At 52.2% G+C, this 21,104-nt stretch overlaps 8 protein-coding genes across 8 annotated transcripts; 3 read left to right on the forward strand and 5 right to left on the reverse strand.

Moving 5' to 3' along the window:
* Window positions 1-184: 184 nt before the first annotated feature.
* On the forward strand, window positions 185-1,901 carry CORC01_04832 (uncharacterized protein; the record flags this gene model as incomplete). Its single annotated transcript, XM_022616479.1, has 2 exons — window positions 185-1,097; window positions 1,165-1,901. 2 exons carry the CDS (start codon window positions 185-187, stop codon window positions 1,899-1,901), a joined length of 1,650 nt encoding a protein of 549 aa, XP_022477076.1.
* A 1,723-nt stretch (window positions 1,902-3,624) lies between these two features.
* Window positions 3,625-4,725, forward strand: CORC01_04833 (uncharacterized protein; the record flags this gene model as incomplete). The annotated part of the gene is made up of 1 exon (XM_022616480.1): window positions 3,625-4,725. One exon carries the CDS (start codon window positions 3,625-3,627, stop codon window positions 4,723-4,725), a length of 1,101 nt encoding a protein of 366 aa, XP_022477077.1.
* Window positions 4,726-5,540: 815 nt separating this feature from the next.
* Window positions 5,541-6,123, reverse strand: CORC01_04834 (metalloprotease 1; the record flags this gene model as incomplete). Its single annotated transcript, XM_022616481.1, has 2 exons — window positions 5,541-5,852; window positions 5,911-6,123. 2 exons carry the CDS (start codon window positions 6,121-6,123, stop codon window positions 5,541-5,543), a joined length of 525 nt encoding a protein of 174 aa, XP_022477078.1.
* Window positions 6,124-7,605: 1,482 nt separating this feature from the next.
* CORC01_04835 (uncharacterized protein) lies at window positions 7,606-9,131 on the forward strand (the record flags this gene model as incomplete). Its single annotated transcript, XM_022616482.1, has 5 exons — window positions 7,606-7,692; window positions 7,921-8,046; window positions 8,109-8,389; window positions 8,470-8,750; window positions 8,815-9,131. The coding sequence occupies 5 exons, from the start codon at window positions 7,606-7,608 to the stop codon at window positions 9,129-9,131; spliced, it is 1,092 nt and encodes a 363-aa protein (XP_022477079.1).
* Window positions 9,132-9,547: 416 nt separating this feature from the next.
* CORC01_04836 (cytochrome P450) lies at window positions 9,548-11,347 on the reverse strand (the record flags this gene model as incomplete). The annotated part of the gene is made up of 2 exons (XM_022616483.1): window positions 9,548-10,825; window positions 10,886-11,347. 2 exons carry the CDS (start codon window positions 11,345-11,347, stop codon window positions 9,548-9,550), a joined length of 1,740 nt encoding a protein of 579 aa, XP_022477080.1.
* A 1,550-nt stretch (window positions 11,348-12,897) lies between these two features.
* CORC01_04837 (uncharacterized protein) lies at window positions 12,898-14,886 on the reverse strand (the record flags this gene model as incomplete). The annotated part of the gene is made up of 4 exons (XM_022616484.1): window positions 12,898-13,822; window positions 13,888-13,971; window positions 14,046-14,296; window positions 14,374-14,886. The coding sequence occupies 4 exons, from the start codon at window positions 14,884-14,886 to the stop codon at window positions 12,898-12,900; spliced, it is 1,773 nt and encodes a 590-aa protein (XP_022477081.1).
* A 1,993-nt stretch (window positions 14,887-16,879) lies between these two features.
* Window positions 16,880-18,852, reverse strand: CORC01_04838 (impB/mucB/samB family protein; the record flags this gene model as incomplete). The annotated part of the gene is made up of 2 exons (XM_022616485.1): window positions 16,880-18,652; window positions 18,712-18,852. The coding sequence occupies 2 exons, from the start codon at window positions 18,850-18,852 to the stop codon at window positions 16,880-16,882; spliced, it is 1,914 nt and encodes a 637-aa protein (XP_022477082.1).
* Window positions 18,853-19,294: 442 nt separating this feature from the next.
* Window positions 19,295-20,917, reverse strand: CORC01_04839 (feruloyl esterase B; the record flags this gene model as incomplete). The annotated part of the gene is made up of 1 exon (XM_022616486.1): window positions 19,295-20,917. One exon carries the CDS (start codon window positions 20,915-20,917, stop codon window positions 19,295-19,297), a length of 1,623 nt encoding a protein of 540 aa, XP_022477083.1.
* Between the last annotated feature and the right edge of the window lie 187 nt (window positions 20,918-21,104).

Genomic DNA, 21,104 nt, shown 5'->3' on the forward strand with positions numbered 1-21,104 from the left:
ACCTTCTACTTTAAGTTGCGCCGCGTCAACAATAACGTTGATAGATGAATCTAGTTACGAGGAAACTCGCAGGCGTTAAGTCGGTCATGAATAAGCTTAACACATATAACTCTGCTAGTCGCATGGTGTAAAGTCTACATCAACGTCAACACACAGTCCAATCATCCACCTGTTACGAGGCGCGATGCAACTTCCGCCACACCCGCTATATTCGCTCGAGCTCACACCCCGCTTCGATGCGGACGGTGTGAGTAGCCTCGGGGTGCTGCTCCGGCTACAATTACCAGCCATCAAGGCCGGGGAGCCGGTTTTCACCTTTGACAGCTTTTCCGCCAACGTTCCCGGTCATCCGTTCAAAGAGGAAGACATCAACTCCACAGACGATGCAGGTCCCCTAGATATCCGATTTCACAATCTCCCTCCTGAGGGCCGGGACAGGAAACAGCAATGGTTCTTCAACCGGGAACACCAAGGCGACGTCATTCTCCAGTTCGACGTCTTCCCGCGCAAAGTTAATATCCGGACCCCGCTCGGTGCCCGCGTCGATCTCCGCCGCGATCAGGGCGGTCTCCATGGCGCCGGCCTGTGGTTTCTGCCGCAGCTGATTGCCGATCAACTCTTTACCGTCGTGGTCAAGTGGAACCTGCCGGCCGACGCGCCGGCGTCTACGCGATGTGTGTGGAGCTACGGGGAAGGTACCAAGCCGATTGTTCGCGTCGGCCGCTCAAACATCCTTCGGAATACAGTGTACATGGTGGGCCCAGTCCAAAGCTCGGCTGGGGCGTCGTCATCTGCGTGTTACTGGTTTGGCGATCTTCCGTCCAACCTGGACCGGTTGAAGGGGTATAACACTGCCCTGTTTCCCAAGATGGAGGATTATTTTGGCTTATCGGGTGGGACGTATCGCATGTTTATGCGGAAATCTATCGTCGGCTATGGTGGCACCGGCTTTGATGCCAGCTACATGTTAGAATACGATGACAGGAGTATCAACGTGGCAGACGACAGTCTACTCCTGTTGTTCACCCATGAAATGGTCCACAGCTTTGCCATGATTGATCCAGGGGAGGCAAATGAGAATGAATGGTTTATCGAAGGTATCCATCATTTCCTTCTGTCAATTCTACATCCTTTTTTATGAATCTGAGGACTGACACAAGCCAGGAGTTGCGGAACTGTATTCATCATACTTACCCTACCGCTTTGGCTTTCGAGGGAAGGATTTCTTGATCAAGACCATCAACGATCATCTGCAGGGCTATTTCACCAGCCCCCGAATCAACATGGACATTCGCGATGCGGCCACGGCCAAGTTCAACGACTGGTACGCGGAATGGATTTCCTATAAGCGCGGCTTCGCATATCTACTCTTCCTCGATCTCTACCTACGACGACACACTCGCTCGTATGACTTTGCCACGGCAGGGCCCCTTGACTCTGTCATCCTAGGCTTGTCAAAAAGAAACAGGCAAGGAGAGACCGTCGGCGGCCGCGACTGGTTGGAGTCCGTAAAGACGTCCCTTGGGAGCGGCGACTTACCAATCGAGGAGCAATACCAAGACATGCTTCGCGGGCGGACAGTCATTGATTTTGACGGTCTTTTCGTGGGAGAGCCATTGAACAAACTGAAACCCGCCCAGCTCCCAATCATGGACTTCGGCTTCGACAAACGCAGCACTAATTCTCGTGTTGTTACTGGACTGATTCCGAAATCGCCGGCAGCTGAAGCGGGCTTGTGGGAAGGAGCTCAAATCGTGAGCACGTCTCTGGCTAGTGATTGCATCGATGATATCCAATCGACTTACAAGGTCCTTGTTCAAGACGGTGACGGCACTCGTCTTATAGAGTATATACCTCGGACGAAGGAGACTGCACTGTCCTGGCAATTAGAGTGTGATTGAACTGATTCCTTTGGGTCGACTTGTATTTTTTTAGTATGCAGATTATAGAGGCAAGCCTAGTAAGCATACGTTGATGTTTTACTCCATGCAAATTGGAGAGTTCTCTGTGAATGACGATATCTGCGTGTAGCCTATCCTGATTCACCACTTTGACACCAGACTCAAGCGCAAACTAATCACCCGCCGCCCTAGGCTTGCGACATTTGCAGCGAGAGGGTGGTGAGTGGGCCGATGAAGGCCAGCTGGATGTATCTTTGGAGGCAGCTTATTACCTAGTAGGATGGGTTTATTGTCTTCTGAAATGAGAAGAACTGTGTTTGTTGGTTCTTGAACTTCAGGTGATGAACCCACAAATGAACTCCACTTGTGTGACAGAGCATGCATCAACAACTGGCTGAATGCTGCTGTTGGTCTCGTCGGAATGTAAACGTGGCCTAACATTTGACCCTGTAACTACATAACCGCTGCAATCCAGACTGGGCGGATAAGTTGGTTCTCGGTTCTGCATGTTCCAATTTCGGAAGACATAAAACTGCCCCTGTTCTATTCCGCTTGAATTTTTGTCGGGCCTCTATCACCTCATCTGTTTTGAGACCCGAGACGCTCCAAAGCCAAATATCGATGAACTCCTCACCTACACCCGCCGGGCCTTTTCCTATTCTCTTCTTTCTTCCTTTCTTTTGCAAAGGATCGACAGAAACTCGAACGAGAGGTATCTTGGGTCTTGACACTCATGCGAAGTACTCATGGCCATATGCACTCTCTGCCTCGACTCAATCAAGAGGTTGCGTCCCGGAGAAACCCCTCGAGAGTCTAGCAATTGCACATATCCACCTTACAGTCCATCATCTGCCAAAATATGCTGGATTTGCTCCAAGTTATCGCAATGGCTACAGTCGGATCGAGATTATCAGGCAGTCTTTGATCTGTGGCAACGAGAACCTCTAGAGATTCAATTTGTCATGTTCGACTGCAAATATACACGAGATGCGCAAAATCGTGTAGATCCCCGGCTCCTCTACATCAGCCTTTGTCCGCCCAACACTGATTTCGCAGACGGTCATTTCATTGAAGTTAACCTCCTTCTTCCGGGTGGTACGCATACGTTGCCAGTGCACTCCGTCTTTGCTTGTATCTCACAATGGCTGATCTCTACTTTTTAGAATACTTGGAACCCAGTAACCTGGCCATGATGCCTGGCACACATAACGTCGATGACCTTGAGCTGATTGAAAGTTGGATCAGCTCTTGTACGCAGAACCACCACCAGTGCAAGAACAAAAGTCGTGAAAAGTGGTTTCCAAGTCGATTGCTTTATATCAGCAACGAAGGCCGGAGTGCAAAGCTTATATTGACGAAGGACATTCAGCCACTTCATTCTTACATCACTCTAAGCCATCGTTGGGGGGACTTTAAATACGACAAACTAACATCAGACAATATCGAAGACTTCCAGTCTTGTGTTGATATTTCCAGTCTCCCCAGAGTCTTTCAAGATTCTATCGCGCTTTCCTGGAGTCTTGGAATACAGTACCTCTGGATTGACTCTCTCTGCATAAAGCAAGACCCGGACCTATCCGACTGGAAAATCGAGGCCTTGCTTATGCAAAAGGTTTATTCTTATTCTTTGCTCAACCTCTCCGCTTCACATCTCGGGGATGAGGGGAACGGCCCTCTACGTCTCCCACGCCCATGGGATGTTTTCTGTCCCACAAAAGTCATCATGGAAGTTGACGGACTGAGGAACCCCTACTGGCTTGTCGACGGCGACATCTGGAACGACGAAGTGGAGAATACGCCCTTGATGCAAAGAGCATGGGTCCTTCAAGAACGCTTCCTTGCCCCAAGAGTGCTGCATTTCGGACAGCGACAATTAGCTTGGGAATGTAATGAACTCACAGCGCTCGAGATGTTTCCCGCGGGAGTGCCTTCTATTCTTCTGCCTCAATCCAAATTCGACATTCTATCAGCACTCATTGGAAGCCAATCGCGAGGCGAGTATGCGAAACAACAGTTCCGCGAAGCATGGAACCATGTTGTTGGCCAATACTCCCGGTGCAAGCTGACCCAGAAAACGGATAAGCTTGTAGCCTTCAGTGGTGTTGCCAAGATGGTGGAAGCATGTACGGGAAACGAATATATCGCTGGGACTTGGAAAAACGCATTGATCTATGATCTTGGATGGTACCGTACCGGTACCGACAGCGAAGAATGGCCATCAATTACCACGTCCGACCGCGCTCCTAGTTGGTCGTGGATGGCTGTCGATGGAGAAATATTCTTCCCTCCTGCCTCGGACAAAGTGGTTGAACATTTTGCGACAATTCTGGCCTACCCAGTGTCCGAGAGAGTAGGTACTTCAGCTTTTCAAGCTAGGGGCGAAATCGAGTTGGAATGTGTGCCTCTGATGCTGAGCTCCATTGAGTGGGCAGGAGATACAATCTCCGAGTTCGAAGTAGCCGGTATCCGTATTACTGATGATATCGACGAAAGTGGCTCTCATTTGGACTTGGAAGGGTCCAAAGAAGAGGTGACAAGTTTAGTTCAAGATAGAGGTGTCCTGATGGTGCCACTCTTCGCCACTGATTTGGCTCTTTTCGCTGTTATGGTTTCTGAAGAAGGACTCTCTGGGAGTTACGTTCGTGTCGGCGCTGCAAAGATTGAGTACGGGAAAACACTTGATGCTTCACTGCAGGCGGAGATACCTGATGGCTGGGTGATGAGTGGATCGTCGTCGTGGATTGTCAACAAAAACACATCACAACTTCTCGAGTACCTGGCGAAAGCACGAAAAGAAACTCAACGGTCTATCAGACTGAATTGAATAAAGAAACAAGCAGAGGTTTATACGTTGTCCGAATCGTCGTTGGCGTTGATTTCGTCGTTTACAAGTCTGGGTGATAGTCGCTAGTGATAAAAACCCGCACCTTGGCTGAAATCCAAAGATGTACCATCTGCAGACAACCGATCACAGTACCTCTGGTATATTTAATCCCAAATCTAGAAGATCAAATGATCTATTCTCATCAGGACTGACAATAATTACTCCTAAGAGCGTCTTAGTATTCATGTTATGTTTACACCCCACATACGCGTTATCATTTTTAGGACTCTCAGGGTAAGTAGGTGTTGGACCTTTCAGAAGGATAGATTCCCCGCTAATGTCTATGATTCAGGAAAGAAGCCGGTTTCAGTCTCCTGAATCCGGCTTTATACTCAGTAACCAGACATATAACCTTGAAACTGTGAAATGCCCCCTTCTAGGCACTGGGTCCTAGGAGTAAACTATACCCGGCCATTTCTCATGACCGGTAAACTGCTTCCTGTTTCAAGTCATAGAAACAGAAATTAAACAAGCTGCTCCCGCTACCATCCTCTACATTTCAAATGTGTCGAGCCACCCAAAATCTTTCTAGTAAGTTTGAAAGCTACAAAAGTAGTGCACGTAGTATGCTAGCACGCTCACACGATCACCTTGCTCACCCTTACATGATTTCAATGCGTTAAATAAGGTAGGTGAGCAGCTGATTGAGAAGATTTAATTTGAAACAAAGAATTTGCCGCCTCCAGAAGCCGTCGAACTACAATTTGTGTACCCTATAAGTTCCCTGATTGCTTTCTATGATAATCCTACAACCTTCAGTTGCTTTCCCCAACTTTGACAGCGATGACAATCAACCCCCCAACGACCGAAGCCATCCCGCCGATGATTTTCTTGGCCTTGAGGGACATTTTGTACTCAATGACCAGCGCGTGCTGAGGTAGAACGATGCGATCATTCTGCTGATCAATGTCCACAAAGACATCATCATAGAGATCAACCATGTGATTGTAAAACCCCTGGTCCATCATCTCTGGCTTGTCTACTGCTTCAGTAAAAGCTTCGTCGATGGCGGTGTGTCGAATCAAAGCCTTCCAGGGAGGGAGTGCCGTGAGACTGGGAACCTCGATCTGATTGTAGTTAGCGATCAAGGTAGCAAAACTGCATGTGGGACGGGCGAGAACTTACGGGACGAAGAGTGGCGATCGAAACGGTTGGTTTGCGGAACAGAAGGTAGGCGTTGAGAAAGCGTTTGGTTGCGCTGGTGTTCTCTTTGAGCGTGCCCTTGACAGCCTCTACGAGCTCTTGAGCATCTTGATAGTTGGCCATTGACAAGATGTCCGCACTCGGGCGAGTTGACGAGGAAGACTTGTTCAGAACGAGACAGGATGGATGAGCCATGATTTCAGGTTTTCTGATTATTGTGCAAAGTGATTAGTGTTTGATGTTTGGTGTCTGGTGTGTAGACTGTTTCTTCTTCCATCAAGATCCTCCAAGAGATATCCAGGGACTTTATAACAATCCATCCACCGCATTTCATAGTGTCAGGAGCATCTTTCCCGGGCCAGTGATCACGATGCGTGCGCAACGGCGCAGAAAAGTCCACGGTGGCGGTTTGGTGGACAAATCCACAGAATAGAGGACGATAAGTCTAGACGTAATACTGAGTCCGCGATATCGGGGTGTGAAGTATCCAATGACGCCGACGCCGGGAACAAGATGTTCTGCTAAGTTGCGATATTTCATGTTGGCCAGGAGTCAGATGATGGAAATGCGCGGAACCATCAAGAGAGCGCGGAGGCGCGCATCTGTTCAGCGCAATGAAAACTCCCAGCTCGAGACTGACGCTTTGTCCACGACACCCGCCAACCAAGCCACCATCAGAACGTTTGAGGGCGAGCCACCGCGCTGACGGCGTTTGTACAGTAAAGTTGGGAAATAGGGTGTTGAGCGTCTTGATAGCATCAAATGACGAAATACAGTCGAAATCTGGGATGGGTCAGTCTACGGTGTGGTGGTGGAAGCTGGTGCGCCGGTGCGCGTTCGTGAACTAGCGATAGACCGGGTCGGCATTGTATCGGAGCAGCGAGTGCTGGACACCGGGACACACCGGGACTCTAATGGTGCACCGTACCTCGTGCTGGAGGATTTGAGAACAAGATTTACGTCCGTACGGATGCGTTTGTACGTTAGTCGTCTCCGTCGCAGCCAAGATTGGGCAGAGCAGGGACCAGACTCAACTTGAGGCGGACCGCGAGACCTTCGAGCCGTGGAGGAAAAGAGGCAGTGCATATCCGTACTGTCTACTACCACGGAGCTCTGCTGGTAATAACGGGGCGTCTTCTTCGGGCATGTCCTCGCTAGGGGTAGCTTCGATATGTCCACAGCCAATGAGTGACAGGGACGTCTCGCTAGCTCCAGCTTACATGTGCCCACGGCCGACTGCTGACAGGGGGACTGAATTGCTGAATGCAAGGTACGGAGGCTGACGGATGGCTCCGGTACAGGCGCTGCTTTCGCAGTGGGTGTCTACAAAGCCAGGTTCACCTCTTAAGCGGAGCAAATCGGTATCGGGTAGGGTAGCTCAGGCGAGTAGGTAAGCTCTTGGGAGAGGTGAGTGTGTTGGACGCAAAAATCATGGAGAAAAGTCGCGGACAAAAGTCGTGGAGAAAAGAGCACAGCACATCAATGCCAAGGCCAAGGGCAGTGCAGTCTGGCCACCCTCGCACCCAACCCGAAAGTCGAGTCCGAAATACGCTGCGGCAACTTGTGTAGGGGCGTCGGCAACTATTACAAGCTGCTCTACTTCTACCCGCGCTCAAGGTCGAAGGGGCCAAGATGGATTCATCTTTCCCCTTCTTATATACCCAACATCGAGAACCGATGGCGAACCATGCCAACGACCGCGGAGAGTCGAATGTGAGCTGCAACATGTCTTCCGAAGATCATGGACAAGGCGACATAGAACAAGTGAGTCTAGTGGATGCCTTTCAGATACTTATTCCCAGCATGTCTGGTATTTACGCCGCATGCAATCCAAGCTCTGATCACCCGTCCGTCATCCCTTCTTTCTCCACACTCTCGCCGAAGCTTATGGCATTCCCGCACGTTCATCACGGGCCCCCATACCATGGAATGGGGACTCCCGACGCAGGGATGCCCTCCATACAGCATCGCTGCTAATGCCGCTACTTGCAGTTGACCCGCCGCTCAGAAGCGTTTGTCTCCTCGAGAGACCCTCTTGAGAGCTTCCGTGCCACCGGGCAAAGTACAGAGGCCGGTCGACAAGCACGAATAAGGGAGACTTTGGATCATCCATACAACGTAAGTCCAGCCAGTCTACCAACGTCAGTGAGCGCACAAAACTAACGTGAGGTGGTTTCCAGACTCAGTCCCCCCCGCATTCTAAAGGAACAGAAGGGCCTTCCACCACCGGTCATATTGCCCGCCTCAGCGCCTCCACAGCGCCGTCCACCTCGCGAGAGGATTCGAAGAGTGCTCTTGGGCAATCTCTCACAACCCCCCCGACCGATACCTCAAAGGGCGATGCAGTGCAAGGCGCCAAGAAGACGGCGGGATTCTTAATCTGTGCGTATTTTGTCGAGTTCGGTTCCACCGCACCCGCAAAGTGTTGCTCATCCAAGTTTAAGCGCGCTTGCGACTTGAAGTACGTGAGCCTCCACCGTCTCCCCCGCCATCCCCTTGATCAATTCTGGAGAGGTCGCTGACAGTGGATGATACATGTAGACAACACACGTGGCGCTTCCATGTCCACATTGACGATCAACGCAGCATGCATGCCACAGCGTTGAAAGTTGATCAATCGCTGCAGACAACGCAATTGCTAGAGGAGAACCCCCTGTTTCGACTCACCGCCGAGTCTTGGGTTCGTTTTGTCGATATCATCAGCGTACTTAATATACGGCGTCCACGACTAGAGGAGCTACACAACGATCACCGCATCACATGCACCTCAAACATATGGAGGTCGCTATTTGGGGATCGCCATCCCGGTTTCGGGTCGCAGTGTAAGTTTCGGCCGCAACCTGATGCCTCATATACGATTCACTCCTGACTGTTGTTTGATGCTAGCGGAGACCACTAAAGAAAACATTGAGATTATCGCGAGAAGCATACGAAGCGCCATGGATTTCCTCAGTGACCCTGCGGGGAAAGATTGTTCCAAGTCTTTCATCGCTGCCGAGAAAGCGTTTGCTGATCAAAGGAACAATGATAACGAACAAACACAGCAAGTCGATTACGGGGGAACATGGTCCGAGGTGGAGGCGAGTGTGAATGAGTGGATGCACAAACTGTCCGCAGAGGAGTTTGAAAAACACTTTGCCGAACTGGAACAACTCTCAAGAGATACACGTATGACAACCGCACGGGCAAACATGGCTGAGTAGATCGAGACTTGGGAAGCTTTGGGTAAAGGGGGAGTTGGCGATTTACCTGTTTGTCTAGATTGAAAAGCGTGCATATTGAATTGGCATCTCACCGGCTCACTTGAAGGCGAGCCCATATTGTTATTTCAACTTTGCAAATATCACTTAGAGAAAAGCGGGAATGCGTCGATTTCTGTCATTTTATCAGTCTAAAATTTCTTCAGAGCTTGTTGAAATATCAGTCACATGCCGCCGTAAGTCGTGCATTTATTGCCAGTTTGCATGTAATAGCCTTTAGCTTGGCTAAGAACTCCATCGTCCCGCTGAGCAGACCTTTCCATTATTGCAAGAGCATTTCAATTACCTACTACTTTTATTTTCCGATGACCCTGAGATCCAGCAGGGCATTTCCCAAAACCCGAAAAATGCATTCAATCTTACCACGTCGCCGTTGCACTCCTCAGCTTCACCAGGCACGATCTGGGCTTCGTGAAAAGGCCCTCAACGACACCATCATCCTCCAAGTCAGCAGGCAGCCTCAGAAACTCCAGATTCCAAACCAAGAGCGTAACAATCAGCTTCAGCTCCATGTACGCCAGCCGCTTGCCCCAGCACCCCCTCGGGCCGTAGCTGAAACTCAGAAACGGGCCGGCTCTGTTATTGAACACGACCTCGCCGTCCTCGTCACGTTGCAGCCAGCGTTCTGGGTGAAACTCTTCCGGGGGATAGTCGGTCAGGGCCCAGTCCCCAACGCCTTCGTCGGCAAGCTTTTGTGACGTTTCGCTGCGCCTGGCTTCGTCGACCTTGGCGCCGGCCTCCGACACCGTGGGCCCCGTCAACAGAAACACGAGCGGTGTCCCCTTGGGAATGCGGTACCCAAACATGTCCATATCGTACAGCGTCTCCTTTGTAATGGCCCCAGCGGGACTGCTCAGGCGCAGCGTCTCTTCGATAAAAGCGTCGAGGTAGGGGATGTGCGTCTTGATTATCTCATCGATAAACGGGTCTCGCTGCTCGGACACCGCATCTGGGTAGGCAAGCCGTAGCGTCTCGCGGAGCTTGCACTGGACGTCCTGGTGGACGCCGAGGTACTTGGCCGTGAAGCAGAGGGTGCTGCGCGTAGAATCCTGGCCGCCGACGAGGTAGCCCCAGATCATGTCGTTCATCCGTGCCGAGTCAAAGACTGGCTTTCGCCCTGCGCTGTCGGCTGCCGCCTTTTCGCGCGAGACGATATAGTCTACTGCCGAGGCGAACTCTTCTTTTGAGGTGCTATGGGATAGCTTTTCAACAGACAAGTCAATGTGGGATTGGAGGATGGTTCTTTTTGAACGAAATGCTCTGTGGGTAGTTGGCCGATGATTGTCGTAGAGCAAGAATAGCTGGGGAACCAGGGCGCGAAAGGCACCATTGATTCTCACGTTGAGAGTATTCAGAGCTGTCAGAAGTTCTGGGGGATTGACGTTTGGGAACTCGGCTAGCCGCGAGGGATGAGACTTTAACGATTCGTTTGCGTTGGGTGAGGGAAGAGATCGGAGCCGTTCCGAAGTGTAGCTATCGTCTACAGAAATGCCAAAGGCCGTAGCATTCATGATATCGTAAGTGAAGGCCTCGAGATCGGCTTCGGCATCGAAAGGTCGGCCGTTGGCAAGAACCGCTTTGCTTTTCCATAGCTCGATGAAATTCCGAACCATCTTGTATGAGGCTGGTGCCGACACCTACGTTCTGTCAGCATCGGCTTCTCCCCGGAGTGAATTCGCCACAAAGAACTACGATACCCCATGTAAGAAGCTCGGCGTCATCAGATCCTTGGTAAGGAACTTGGCGTCCTTGAACGATGGATGCGAATCTTCCATGGCGATAAAGTGCTCCGGAAGCACACTCTTCCACGCTACATTATTCTTGACCCCACGGCTGAGATCCTTGCCCCGCCTTGACATCAAATCGCGGGCCTCGCGATAATCGCCAATCACCACGTGCGTTCCACGAAAAGGGCCGGGGAAGAACTGGGCGATGGGAGTGGAATGCTTGGTGAGCAACTCCTGGAAGAACCTGAGCCAGAATTCGCCCGTATTATACAACTTGATGAAATAGGGCCCGTCTCCAAGAAATCTTTTGGCAGATTCGACATTATACGGCAACCCGCCAGGTATTGGCTGGGGCAACAGTCGAAGGTAAAGAAGGCGAAGGGTGATGGCGACAGCAGCCACGATGGCTGCATCCGAGGCTAGTCCCGCCATGGTGTTGATGCTGAGGTACTTCCTCGATGGGGTGAAATATTGAAGGATGCAATCAGAGAAACACATCAACATTAATCAAAGCCGCGTTGTCGATGTTTTGTACCTTGAAAGTGACGTCTCTTGGGCCGCGCGGAACCCGTCTGGCAAGCTTCAGATGAAAGTACGTGCTCTCAGTGGCTTCCTTACCGAGCTACGGGAGTGAGCATTGACATTGCCATAGAGAGATATAGCGGGTCGCCGCGGCATCCGGGTCGGTCTCGGCGCTGGCGGGGTACCCACCTGTGGTATCACCGGCCTCCGGGCTCGTGACGACGGCCGGGGAAGGTCTCCAGTAACGACCCCAGAGTACTATTGGGAATCTCCGACAGTAGTCACAACATTCCTCTTTACTAACATTCATCTATATGACTACTTCGTCAGAAGAGTGTTATTGCAGAAGGTAATATGAAGCAATTCCGCCCAGTAACATCCAGGATGTGGAATCCTCAGCGGACCAGGATACAACAGCTCATCTCCAGATAACCCAGACGCGCCCCCTATATTATTTGAGTTGACCCAGTTGACTGATGGCAGATAGACCGGATGATTAATTATGAAGAAGAGACTCCCATTGAACACTAACAAATATGGTAGAAAATGCTTCGCCTCATGTTTGCAATGAATCCATGCAGCCATCCCAGCCGCTGCAGGATGGCAACCGCCGGGCCGTCGGCATTATCTATCTGTCCGCCAGCTTTCACCCGATTATATAGAACAGTTATCGACAGGCATTCCAATACCCTGGTCCGAGTTGGCCCTGCAGTCGTGCAGACATGGGATGGCCTAAACGAATATTGAGACGTGTTTCTCCGCACCAAAGAAAGGAGAACAAAGTTCAAACGCTTAATTATGATTTGCCTACCCGTACTATAGCTACAGAAGAAGGGTACAAGGTCCAGACTGCATGGAGGTGGGAAAAATGTGCGCATCTTTAATGAGGACAAGTACCAACCGAAGCCTTGCTCTGTATCCATTTAACCTGATCCGGTTCCAGCCAAAAGTTTAAAGCTTATATCATGGCTTCCCCGCAGTGGCAGCATTCCCCGCAGCGACACAATCATCATCGATCCAGACACTCGCGTCCACAGTTGAGTGCACCCAACAAACGCCCGCTTCGCCTTTGTTCGTGCCCTGGCCCGTGGTGTGACAATCCCGGATCTCAACGTTTGCCACATGGCTCTGTTTTAGTAGCCTACATCGTGGAAGGGGACAAAGGCACGCGTGGTCAATGGAGTTTGGTTTCATGGATTTCCAATTTCTAAGACTGCAGGGATAAATACAGGGTACAGGTCAAAATCACGATTTGTCTCAACTTCTCTAGTAGATACTCTACATCTCGATGGGATTTCTTTTTGGCTGCTTAAGAACAACTCTGAGATTTATGTTATTGGCTTTTTCGCGTGAGTATATTACAAATTAGTATATGAATTTCAGGCAAACCGGGATATCATCGCAGGAGGAGAAAGAAAAGAAACAACCAATGCCTTGCCTAGCCTCTTGATTTTCCAAGCCTATACCACAACCTTCATGGTGCGAAAGTACTTCTTGACCCGTGAAGACAAGGTTGACGATGACTGGCACGTCTCGACCGTCTCCCCGGAATCCTCAGAGTCCAACGAGTACCGCCTCTCCTTGACGAACTTGGGCCATGTGTTTGTGAGGACGAGGTACTTGATGCTCGACTCCGCATTGTCAAAGACGCCAGCATTGAATGCCTCGGGGATCTCACCCCAGTACTGCACCCGATCCGCAATCGGATCCCCACTGCCATCCCGAGATACGCAACTCATCTCCGAGCCACCGGCTGTTGACTCGGGTCCACCCCAGGTGTCATCCTCGAATGGTACCACAGGGTCGATAAACCGTTCCGTCCGGTCTCCGTACAGAACTCTGGCCGCACCTTCAAAGACGCCTTCTAAGCTCTTCAGATCCTGTGACGCAATGTTGATCTGAAACTCGGCGTGGCAGGGGCTGATGAACTCGGTGTAGATGCGCAGGGCACGGTTGAATCGTTCCCGTGTCATCTCGGGTGACCGTTGAGACGATCCGGGCGTCTGGGGGATTGATGACTTCCAGTCGGATACAGCTGATAGGAAGGCAATGTTCTCGCCGGAGAAATCTCTGAGGGCCGAGAACTTGCGAAGGGGCTCAGGGTTCTTGTCCAAGACATACTCGAGGGCCCCCATGGTGTAGACGCTTTCCGCTTGGCTGGTATCTTTCTCGAGCTGTGCGAGCGATTTCCAACTGACGGAGCCTTGGCTGCCAAGATTGGTGGAACCAGTGATGACAGAGTCTCTTCCGTTGCGAGCCTTGTTCTTGGCTTCCCAAACAGCGATAGAGTCGAGTGTTTCCTGTTGCAGGGTTTTGTGTTTGATGACTTGCCAACAGGGAATGAAGATGGCAAAGATTTCGATAAAAGTTATGGAGAGACAGATCCTTCCAGTTAGTCAATATCAAGCTTGAAGAGAAGAAAGTGTCTATGCGTGCTTCATATAACATACCACTGCGGGGGGATAAAGTATGTATTGACGGGCGCCATCGCTGGGACGTACAAGGCGACAAGCCACATAGGGGTAGCGTGAAGGCTGAAGTCATTAGTGTTGGCTCGGGGGGTTTGCCACGGAGAAGCGGCAAAGCGCGAAGCTGGACTTCAACTCACCTTGCGATAGAGCATGCAATGGTCTGCAAACGCCACCCTTGTGTGTCCTTGATTCCACGCGATTTCCAGAGAATCACCGGTGCGACCAGCCAAGCCCAAAGGAACTGCCAAAACACGGAAGGCCACCATTCCCAACCTCTACCCATCTCGACCTGTTGCTGCGCGGGGGTTCCCGTAACTTCGGTGCCGGGAACACCGAACCAGGGGTGATATTTGCGTGAGACAAGATACATGACTACTGTCAGAAGTAGCTGATGATATAGCACGTCAGTAATGTGTCAACCGTCAAACATGCAGCCGTCGACTGAGCCTAGCCTGCATCACTTACTTGGACAAGCATGCCCGTGCACACGACGGCTAGCATCTTGGTGGTGTAATCGAGCTTTCGGAACTTGCCCGTCATGGTCTTATCCGGCCCGTTACTGGTGTCCAACTGGGGATTGGATTGACTGAGTGGCTTATCTGCATATTTCCGCTGCGCCTTGGCGATGTGGAGGAACCGGCTGTTGGAAGCGTGGAAAAGAGCAATGCCGAAGGGGAGGTAGAGGCCCATCACCCAGAATTCCGCGCTATTGGGAACGAACTGGCCGATGGCAAGCCCGATCTGCACCGACAGCCAGTAAAGATGGAGCATGATGACGGCACCAAACGACAAAGCCAGACCGCGGATCCTTAGGAAGGGCATTTTGCGGTTGACAAAGAGGAATGCCATCCCGCAGAGCAAAAGCACTGTCCAGAACCCACCCCAAGCAAGCCAAAAGACCGCAACTGGCGCCGTGTTGAACGCAGGCGCCGCTGCTGCGGCAGTTGTCGTAGGTGTCGCCTCTGCCCTCGACTCCATGGTGAACAATCTATGTCGTTGACTTAAGGAAGCTCTGATATATTTGTGTGAAGCCGCCGGCTGGCGAGCAGAAAAGAGCGGGAAGAATAGGGCTAGAGATTCGGCATGCTCAAAATCCGAGGATTGACCTGATTATATGCGGGAGTGCAGATGGGGCCGGAAAACGAGGTGCCCAGAGGAATGCGAGAATGTAATCCCAGTCACCCGTGATTCACCAGCCAGAAATTTCTCTGAAGGCTGTGGGCGCACTCATCGTGCTTTTTCGAGGTAAACCAAACACGGAGGAGAGGCCGGCTCACCGTTGTGCAGATCGCTGTATACGTCAACAATAGCGCTGGCCCTCAAATGTCGATCACATCTCGAAAGTCTTTTCAACGCAGGGAGAATTCGAAGACGAGTTGAACGCCAAGTTCCGTCCGTTGCCCGAGCTGGTGGGCCGTTGAAGTGAAACTGCAACGCAAGGGACCGCGGCTGCCTCATCTCAGAGGCGCCGCCCTCGGTTGAAGAGGGAGGCAGCAAGTAATTACTAGTCGCGGTTCAAGACGACGGGCTCCAGAGTGGACCGTCGGTTGCGGAAGCTTTGCTTGCAAAAGCAGGTCGCTGGCGCTAGCGTCAAGGGACGCCTCTCTTCCGGACGCTAATTAGCCAGGAACCGGGCTTTGGTCGAGCTGAGCCATGATGGGTAACGTCTTGTTTGGTCGCTGTGGGGTTCATGTCGCCTGGCGATTCAGCCAGGAAGCTGAACAGAGTAGGATTCGCAAGATGAAGCGTCATCGCAGATCCCTGAGCGATTCATCCGGGCTTTGGATAGTGCGTGGATTCATGAATCGCTGAATGGGGCCTGTCAAGAGAAAAATATTGCTTTATCTGAGATGACACCAACGCACGGTTCTCTTGCCCATGAGGCTGTCGCTGGTGAACAAGAATGAGACATCGGCTGCGGAGATGACTTGATGTGGGAGGGCCCTGACCAGCTGCGTAAAGTCTGGCCCATGACTAGAACCCCCGATATGTGCTGAGTCTTGACCCTGCCGAGGAACGAGCGCAGGGAGAAATGATGAGACAGAAGCTTCTGTTTTCTAAAATCCGATACGATGCAAGCGGGGGCGACCGACCGACCGACTGACTGACCCAGAAGGGAGGTATTGGTCGCTCTTTGATACATGTGGCTGCTCTACACCCTCACCACGAACCTCGACACGTGGCTTAGGAACACTCTTTCTTTTTGCGGCTTTGCAGCTGGTCCGGAGTTGGATTTGATGTTTCTTTTCTTCGGGCGACGCCATTTTGATGATTACAACGCTGCCGCAGTGATACTTGGTCGAAAAGAGGGCGCTGCAAGGAGCCATCATGAGAGCGAGGCGTTGAGCCGTCTTCCGGCACGGCCAGATAAAATGCAACAGCACGCCTTCTGACTAACACACGCCGGTCGCATTCGAAGAAAGAATGGAGGCACGCGATAGACGCACAGAATCTGACATCTGAAATTTTGGATGCTTATTCTCCCGGAGGCGTACGAAAAGAGAATGAATCTATCCAGAAAGCAAGATCACTCCTGTTGGTCCGTGAGGAATCCAACGTATGGACTGAAAAGTCTCATCGGCTCTGTCTCTCAGTCCCCTGCTTCATTGGGTCACCAAGGCTCCAAGCGTTTGGAGGCTAAGAAAGCCGTGGCGTCCTCATCGCACGCTAACTAGTGCGTACATGAACCCTGCAGGTCGCTGAAGCGAAATGTTCGCCGGCTTTTGCCACTTGGACTTCCGGCCTTTTGCAACGCTTGTATTCAGAGTTGGCTGTCTGTGAGTAACTCTCGCAGACAAGGTCAATAAGAAAGCTGCCAAACAAGGAAAAAAACGAGCCGCCGTCTTGGATAGCAGGATTGACTCATGGACGACAAAGGCGGGGTGACGAGGGCGGCGTCTCCACGTCCCTGCAGAGCTATTGAAATCATGTAATATTACGGGTATCATCTAGTTCGGGTTATCATTCCAGTTCATCCAAAACAAAGCTTCTTCTGCCGTGGGTCGTCACTTGGCGGTCTTGCTGGCGGCCTGCCGCGTTTCTTCTCTCCACCGACCTTGGCCTTCTTTATGTCTGGTGTGGTCGACCTCGAAGGCGGCGCAGGGGATGTGTCCTCGTGCACGGCTTCGCGGATGGTCTGTCTTGAGAGGCAGAGGTCGATATGCTCGTTGAACTGCCGTTCGTCCGGCGCTTGTGGGCGATTGCAGATTGGACAGTCCCACATCTCATCGTTGATGGGTGCGTATTTAGGCACAGGATTCGGCAGGATCTCCTTGCCATGCCTTCTAGCTGGGCTTGGGCCGCTGTCGGTATGGGTGCCATCGCTCTCGTGGTCCACTGCTTGGTTCTCATGATGATCACCGAGGGGTAGCAATTCGTCTTCAGGCCACTGCTCCCAACCGTCGTCGTCCAGTTCATCACTGGCTCCATAGTGCATGGGCTTGAGAGTCTTGTCGGGCAATGCCGCTGACTCAGGCCTCCGCGATCGAAACCCAAAAAAGGCCATCGTGTCTGGTTTCTTCGTGCTTACGAGATGTGTGCATCGTAGGCCCATCAGGCGCAGCATCATACCCGGCATTTCCTCCTCCAGCTTTGACAGGATGGGGACAGAGAAGTGATAGAGGTCGTCGGCCAGGCAAATTGCTCTCGGGAGCACGATCTGCCGCGTGAAGACTTCATATGTGTGAAGCTTCACCTTGAGAACCAGCGTGCGACCTTTGACTTCTGCCCTCTTCATGTCCTTTTCCAATTCCTCCGCCGTCCACTTCAGTTTTTCTCTGAACTGCTGGGGATCAGACATATCCCTGAAAGTACTCTCGGTGCCAACACTCTTCCTCTCATACTCCTCCGCAGGTTGGATCTTGGTGCGTCCCAAGCCGAGATGGACATTGATCAGGAATTCGTAGGCCTTGTCGCCAAAGAGAGGTCGGAGGAACTGGCGGTACGGGTAGATGTCCGCGCAAGCCTTGATACCAATCTCGGCCAACTGTCGCTCAAGTACGCGACCAACGCCATTGACCTTTCTAGGCGGAAGCTTGGCCATGAAACGCAAGATCTCTCCCCGGTCATTTGGCAGAACGAACTGGCCATTGGGCTTATTCATGTTTGAACAGATCTTTGCAAGCTTCGCATTGGCTGCAATGCCCGCCGAGACGGTGATTTTGGTTCTCTCGTGGACCTCCCGACGCATCTGTTCCACGGCTTCGGCAGGCCCGATGCCCTTATTCGTGCAATATTCCGTTATGTTCAGATACGCTTCGTCAATGCTCGCACTCTCGAATCGAGGATCATATTCAACCAAAATCTCGCGAACCTCATGTGCCTTGGCCGTGTACTTCTCAAAGTTGAGCTTGAGCAACACCAGTTCAGGGCACAGCTTCTTAGCGACGAACCCAGCCATACCACTCCGACATCCATACTTCCGCGCGACGTAATTACACGTCGTCAGAACACCGCCCCCAACAGCAAATGGGATATCTTTGAGTTCGGGCCGGTCAAGCAGCTCTACAGCAGCGTAGAATGCATCGCAGTCGACGTGCACGATGTATTGCGTCAGGTCTCGAGACATCTCCAGTTGTGTGATCAGTTGGTCCGCGAGGCGAAGCTCTCGACTGAGATCTTGCTTCTCGAGCTGGCGTTTCTTTTCGAGGATGTGTTCAATCTTCTTCGTCAAGGTCTTGTCACGCTCTTCTTCGCGGTTGAAGAACTTTGATCCTTTCGAGGCATTGTAGATGATCTCGGATACCTGATGGAACATAATCTTAGCGAGACGTCACCCCGCCCGAGGACGGGCTGGAGATGTACCTTGGACTGATCGACGGTATCCTGCCCGGCCTTGGTAAGAGAAGGACCCAGGAGTGAGTACTTGAGTGTCCCATGCTCTGACGCCTCATGGAGATCTTCCGGCAGCTCGTCGAGGGGCGGAGACGTCGTCGATGTCGTCATCGTGATTTGAGGGGTAGCGCCGAATGGAAAGCGTGATGGAAAACGGATGTGACTATCGAAAAAAGCATGTCTTCTTCGTCAATGGCGTGCCTGTCAAAGATTGGTACTGCGGCTGGGATGATTCAAGCAATGCTGGTAATGGTAAGGATTGATGCCCCTCCTCACCCATGACTTGATACTTGCAAGGTGGCGACGCGTCTCGCTGGTTGCGTTGTCAGCAAACTCGCGCGGGATCACGTGGGATAATTCGCAGCAGATTTATTCATCTATCACGTGCATGTAGGGAATGAACAACGATATCATATTAAACATTATTGCTGTTATGCAGTACTACACCCCCCTTTCGCCGCTTCCGGCAGCAATCGCTGCCCGCCATCTTTTTCACACTTCAAATCCAGCTGGTGATAAGCCGTCCCTTCTGGTGAGGTGCCCAACCATCTGCCTAGCACGTGAAGCTGTCGGGCTTCGTCTCATCACCACCGCTGGTGAACTTTTGCGTTGATGGGTACGGGCAAATTGGCCTCTGCCTGAGCACATCAGTGGTCGGGTCAGTCGCGTTCTTCCACGTCGTCGCGATGAGCGAGTCCGGCCCGGCGCCACCCTCAACCCACTGCTGGAGCGCAAGCAGCGCATCGTGGGTCGCATCGGAGTAGCCCGGAACCGAGTAGTTGCCGCCGCTGCCGAGCTGTTCGGCCTGGCCCGGTCCGGCAATGTACCAAGGCGCGTCAACGGTCGTGTTCTTGTGGCCCAGCCCGGGCAGGAAGAAGAGACGGAACCAAGCGCGGACAGCGTCGACGTCGCCGCCGGACTGCGCGACAACCTTGTCGTAGTAGACCTGCGACGCCTTGGATGGGACATCGGCGTCAGACAGGCCGTGGTACATGATGATCTTGCCACCCAGGCTTGAGAACTTGGTCAGGTTGAAGGTGTTGACGTCGAGGTCGCCGGGGTTCGTGGCGTTGGCGTACGCGGGGACAGTGTCGTTGTAGCTTGACCATGCCCACTCCTCGTCGTCGAAGAGGAAGTACTTCATGTAGCTGACTGCCACGTCGTTCGGCTCCGAACCGTTACCGCCGCCCAACAGCGAATCCCAACCGTACTCGGACGAGGGGTTGACACCAGGGAAGACGGTCTCGTCGTTGACTTTGTAGTCGGCGTACAGTGCCTGCGCGACGGTGATCTGTTCCGCAGACAAGCAGGCTGTGGCGTCGACGCCATCTTTACCGCAGGTGAAGAGGTCGAAGTTGACGGTGCAATTGGCGGGGTCGCTGACGATACCGTCCTCGACTCCATCCACAGCGTCGCACTGTTTCTTGACGGCATCGCCAATCACGGTGAACTTGTCGGCGGTGATGTGTTTTGCGTCGTCGGTGGGCAGGTTAGCGATGCCCAGCGCGATCCTCCAGCTTTGCAGATGGCTCTGCCACCAGGCCGGGGCACCGATCAAGAGCGCCGAGAAGTCCCGCGGGTACAGCTCGGCGGCCTTCAGACCCTGTCGACCACCATCTGATGTGCCGGAGAAGTAGGACGCTTTCGCAGACAGCCCATAGTACTTGTCGACGACAATCTGAGTCAGCGCGATAGAGTCATGCAGCGCTCTGTGACCGTAGTCCAGCTTGGCGTCGGTGTTGTTCAGCGCCCAGGTGAGGTTATTCGCAGTAGAGTTGTGTCCGGCGTCGGTGGAGAGGGTAACGAAGCCGTACTTGACACCCACAGCCATGGCCGGAGCATTGACGCCTCCCGAAAAGCCATCGTTGCCTACAGTGAGAATCTTGTTGTTCCAGTCGTCTGGGAGGAACATGGCAAACTTGTATTCGTTTCCCTCTGCTGTCTTGCCAATGAAGCTCACGGCGCAGAGACTGGGCAGGTTTGTGACGTTACCGGGGAAGGCGAGGTTGCCCTCTTCGGAGAAGCCGTTGCCCGCATCAACCGACTCCACGGTCGCGATAGAGGCATTGGCGCGGATCCAATAGCTAATCAACCGCGGGGTGCATGATGTTGAGTTTGTAGCGTCAACCTGCCGCAACGCGGCGAGTGCAAGTGTGAGGGAAGCGGTCCACTTCATCTTGAATATTTGATCGAGGAATCTGTGACACGATAGAGCGGCTGAATTCAAGACTTTCAGGGACCTCCCACTCTATTTAAGATGCTCAACATTGGAATGCATGATCTCGGTGATTTGTTGACCATGTTTTCATTTTGCCACATTCAATTACATCAAAAGCCACCTCTGTTTACTTGTACACATCCGT

Source organism: Colletotrichum orchidophilum, assembly GCF_001831195.1.
Source record: "Colletotrichum orchidophilum strain IMI 309357 chromosome Unknown Scaffold_32.1, whole genome shotgun sequence".
NCBI classification, from domain to species: domain Eukaryota; kingdom Fungi; phylum Ascomycota; class Sordariomycetes; order Glomerellales; family Glomerellaceae; genus Colletotrichum; species Colletotrichum orchidophilum.